The sequence below is a fragment of the Etheostoma cragini genome, chromosome 16, assembly GCF_013103735.1.
Source record: "Etheostoma cragini isolate CJK2018 chromosome 16, CSU_Ecrag_1.0, whole genome shotgun sequence".
In the NCBI taxonomy this organism is placed as follows: Eukaryota; Metazoa; Chordata; class Actinopteri; order Perciformes; family Percidae; genus Etheostoma; species Etheostoma cragini.
In genome coordinates this window covers 21,245,177-21,248,809 of record NC_048422.1, presented here as the reverse complement: position 1 = coordinate 21,248,809, position 3,633 = coordinate 21,245,177, and the positions used below count along the sequence as shown (strand labels likewise).

The window sequence follows — 3,633 nt, the reverse complement described above, 5'->3', positions numbered from 1 at the left end:
GCTTGCATAATTGCAATTTGAGACCAAAACTAACCAGATCCACATAAACCTTTGTTTGGACTTTCAGGGATGAAAAGGTCCTAAAAACTAACTTTACCTGTGTTTTGCTTTGATGGCTTGGGCAGTGCATGACGCAAGGCTTTTTCCATCTTAACCCACCAGCAAGGAAGTCATTTAGTTTATGTTGATGCTCACTCTTTGCACTAAAGATAATCCACTCGATTGTCAAGTAACTACTGTACTACAAAAACATCTGCAAGACTGAAAAAGTAAACCTGGCATGTAGAAATACAAGAAACAATCACTGTAACATGTTCTCTGATCTACGCCACAGTGACCTGCCCACTAAACGTTTGTATTACTGATAATATGGTGGGAATACTGGTTTAAAATATCGTACATTGTTCAAAGTCTAACATTTAAAGCTAAAGACAGCTTGGTCCTTGACAGCTTGGTCCTTGACAGCTTGGTCCTTGGTCTGTGGTATATGCATTTGTTGTTGCAGCAAATATAAATGCAAGAAAACCAAATAGGAAATGGTGGAATTAAGCAAAACACAACCGGCAATTCCCGCACTCTGCTATCACAACATGAGAAAGTATGGGAACAGAGGATTTATAATTATGGGGGGGATCCAAAAGCAGCAGTACATATATAGACAAGTAATACAATGATTAACACATAGACGGATTGTGTGCCAGACTCACTGGTTGTTAAGTATTATCTTAAACCTAGAAGTATTTGTAATAGTCCAACATGCAGGTAAAGCTTAGAGTAAGGGTTCATTTACACTAGATCAGTCAGCCCAGCAATTCGCCACAGAGTTGTGTTGTTCGTTGAACTAAGAAGCCTTTTGTAAATATCGAAAATGTACAGTATATCATGATACTGATATCTGAAAACTTTGAACAGATCCCACTTTGAGAATCACTGCTCTAGAGTAAACTCAGCTGTAAACAAACAGACCTGAGCTGCAATAATTAAGCCGATTAATCGATTGAAAGAAAATCAATTGCAACTATTTTAAAATGCCAAATACACTCTGGTTCCAGCTTCTTAGAAATGAGGATTTTCTAATGTGTGTGGAGTAATACCTGGATAATGATGCAACCTTCTGTATTATCCTGTTGCTTAAATTGGACTTTATAAGAGATTAAAGTCTGCCACACATACAGCCTGAAGTCATGCTACATGATATTAAAATTGGGAAAATGTGTATGGGTGAGTTGATAGCTTGAGAGCTCAAACACACCCTGCATGCATCCGGTGCGCATTGTACTCATCCGAGCCAGTCAAACCAGTCTGCAGCAGCAGGGTGTTCCCTACAATTATAGGGTCAACACAGCACCCAATACGCTTTGGCCTTACCGCCTAAGCTGAATCAACGTGAAATCAATGAAGAGCAACAAAAATAAATGTTTCCATATCTAATGGTTGTAGTTAGTCGCCAGTGGACTTCTTAAGCATGTTGTGTCTTTAAGCTTTTTGCGTGTTGCTTATTTATTATTTGCTTTATCTTTTCCTACTTGTCGTACAACAAGATGCTAAAAATTGTCCCAGAAAATTGTAGAAATGCATTGTATTTCAATTTATTAAAAAAAGAAAATCTTCATGGAAGGACGCCCAAACCTAACATAATATGTGCACCTAAGTCTTCCACAAACCTAAGGAAAACACTGAAAGTGTTATATAAAAAAAGCTGAGACATGAATTTTGCCTTCCTCATTTTCCCCATCTGTTTCCTGAACAAACGCCACAATATACGCATGCTCCTCTATAAGATTAAAGAGTAGCTAGCCACAACACATCATTTCTAGCTACCATCTTTATTAATCAAAAAAAGAAGCTAAAATTCCCAAACCAGTTATAAATCTGTTTTTTTTTTAATTTGATTCAATTCAAACAACTTCCAACAGGAATTTTGCAGTCAACCAGTCACATAAACAAACATACAGCAGATGGAATATGGAATTTGAATGGTTCTAGGAGGGTTTGAAGAATTTGGTAATACCTTAATGGTACACATTGGAGCTAAAGTAAGGCAATCAGAAAACATGTAGAAGCAGTGCCCATACAAGGCAAACATCCACTACAGTTGACAAAATGACTCAGGACTCATCATAGTCAAAACATAGAGCAGTGCAGCATTTCACTGTATTCAAAGACTGGGTGATAAGTATAACTTGTAAATGGAGTGGATGAAGTCAAACAAGCACATGGCATGAATTATAATTAGCCTACACTGACTTCATGACATGTGCAAGACTAGGCCAACCAAACATGAGCTCAGACACTCAGACACCCATGCAGATGGTTGTTTCCAAATATTTGACAGCAGGAGCTACAATAACGGAGTGTAATGCTTTCTTCTGTGTTAAGCGTTAGGGACTAAAATGATTACAGGCACATATGAGTGTGAGCTAGTTTGTATTTAACGTAAACACACACTGCCAGCAAACCACACATCCAAATGTTCACCTCAAATTTGCAGCCTAATAGTTTCGGGGTGGTTACCTTTTCGTCTTCGTCCTCACTTTCTTCTTCTCTTGGTGTCTCCTCGTCGTCCTCCGCTTCGTTAACACTTTCCAAGTCCGAGTTGTGGCCGTCATCTCCATCTCCAGAAACTTTCCTGTCCAGGACGGGGACGGGCGTCATTTCTTCTCCCTCGGACAAGGTGTTTGAACCAGACGACGACGAATCATTTCCACACGACAAATAATGTTTCTGCTCCATTTTATATTATCGCCAATTTTCAAAGCAATAACAAACCAATTCAAAGATTAAGATTAATGAGCCTGTCGACGCACCTGTCCAGTGAGCTCATTTTGGTTATAGGTCGCGAGCCCATGAAAGGATACCACTTCTGTTTTGACCGAGTAAAAACAAAGTCACGACGTTGCGGAAATTCTGTGATAGCAATATTAAAATACTTATTGACAGCAGTTTAACATGAACGTGCGCGTTAGGCTGAAGTCTCCACTTCGGTTAAAAGTGGCCTCTCCTTGGGTTATGTAGCACATTACTTTCCAAACAGCGTGAGTCCATGCTGTCACTGCCTTCATGAATGGACAAGTCGAGCCTGCAGCGGACACAAAACAAACCCCGCCCACAACGTGCTGGGGCCGACCAATCAGATTACTGAAGCTTCAAAACCAAACAGAAGCATCGCCTTCTTTGATCTTGTTTTAATTGAGCCGTGACACATGTCAGTTTGACAGATAATTATTCTTCACGTGCTGGTACATTATAGTTTAATTTTTATGTCCACATACTATTGTTCAGCTTTGTTGTCTTTGTTTTCATCCTTTTGTCTATTTCTGTATATTATCCTGAATATTGTTATGGGGACTGTGTGTTAGTACATTGCAAAGCAAAGTCAAAGTCAAATTCCTTGTAGGCTGTGTCCTCATACTTGGCCATGTTTCTACTTCTGACAGTTTAATAAGATCTTATCCCAGTTTCTGAACAAGATGTGATCTGTTTACAACACACACTCGTGTTCATGTAAACACACTCACTAACTAACTTACTAACTGCTTTTCTGCATGTTATTTTGAAAGAAAGTATAAAGCATTTGAAAGGAACATTGATATATATACATATACATATACATATATATATACAGATATATAT

General features: G+C 38.7%; 1 protein-coding gene across 7 annotated transcripts in view; it reads right to left on the bottom strand.

Moving 5' to 3' along the window:
* mast4 (microtubule associated serine/threonine kinase family member 4) overlaps nucleotides 1-3,070 on the bottom strand; it is an 84,441-nt gene extending 81,371 nt beyond the window's left edge. For 4 of the 7 annotated variants that reach the window (XM_034895588.1, XM_034895594.1, XM_034895591.1 and 1 more), the window contains exon 1: nucleotides 2,515-3,070. In XM_034895588.1, the coding sequence (XP_034751479.1) occupies nucleotides 2,515-2,733 (219 nt within the window). In that variant the 5' untranslated portion in view covers nucleotides 2,734-3,070. The remainder of the gene's footprint in view (nucleotides 1-2,514) is intronic. The other 3 variants (XM_034895589.1, XM_034895592.1, XM_034895603.1) reach the window with 1 other exon arrangement.
* Nucleotides 3,071-3,633: the final 563 nt, after the last annotated feature.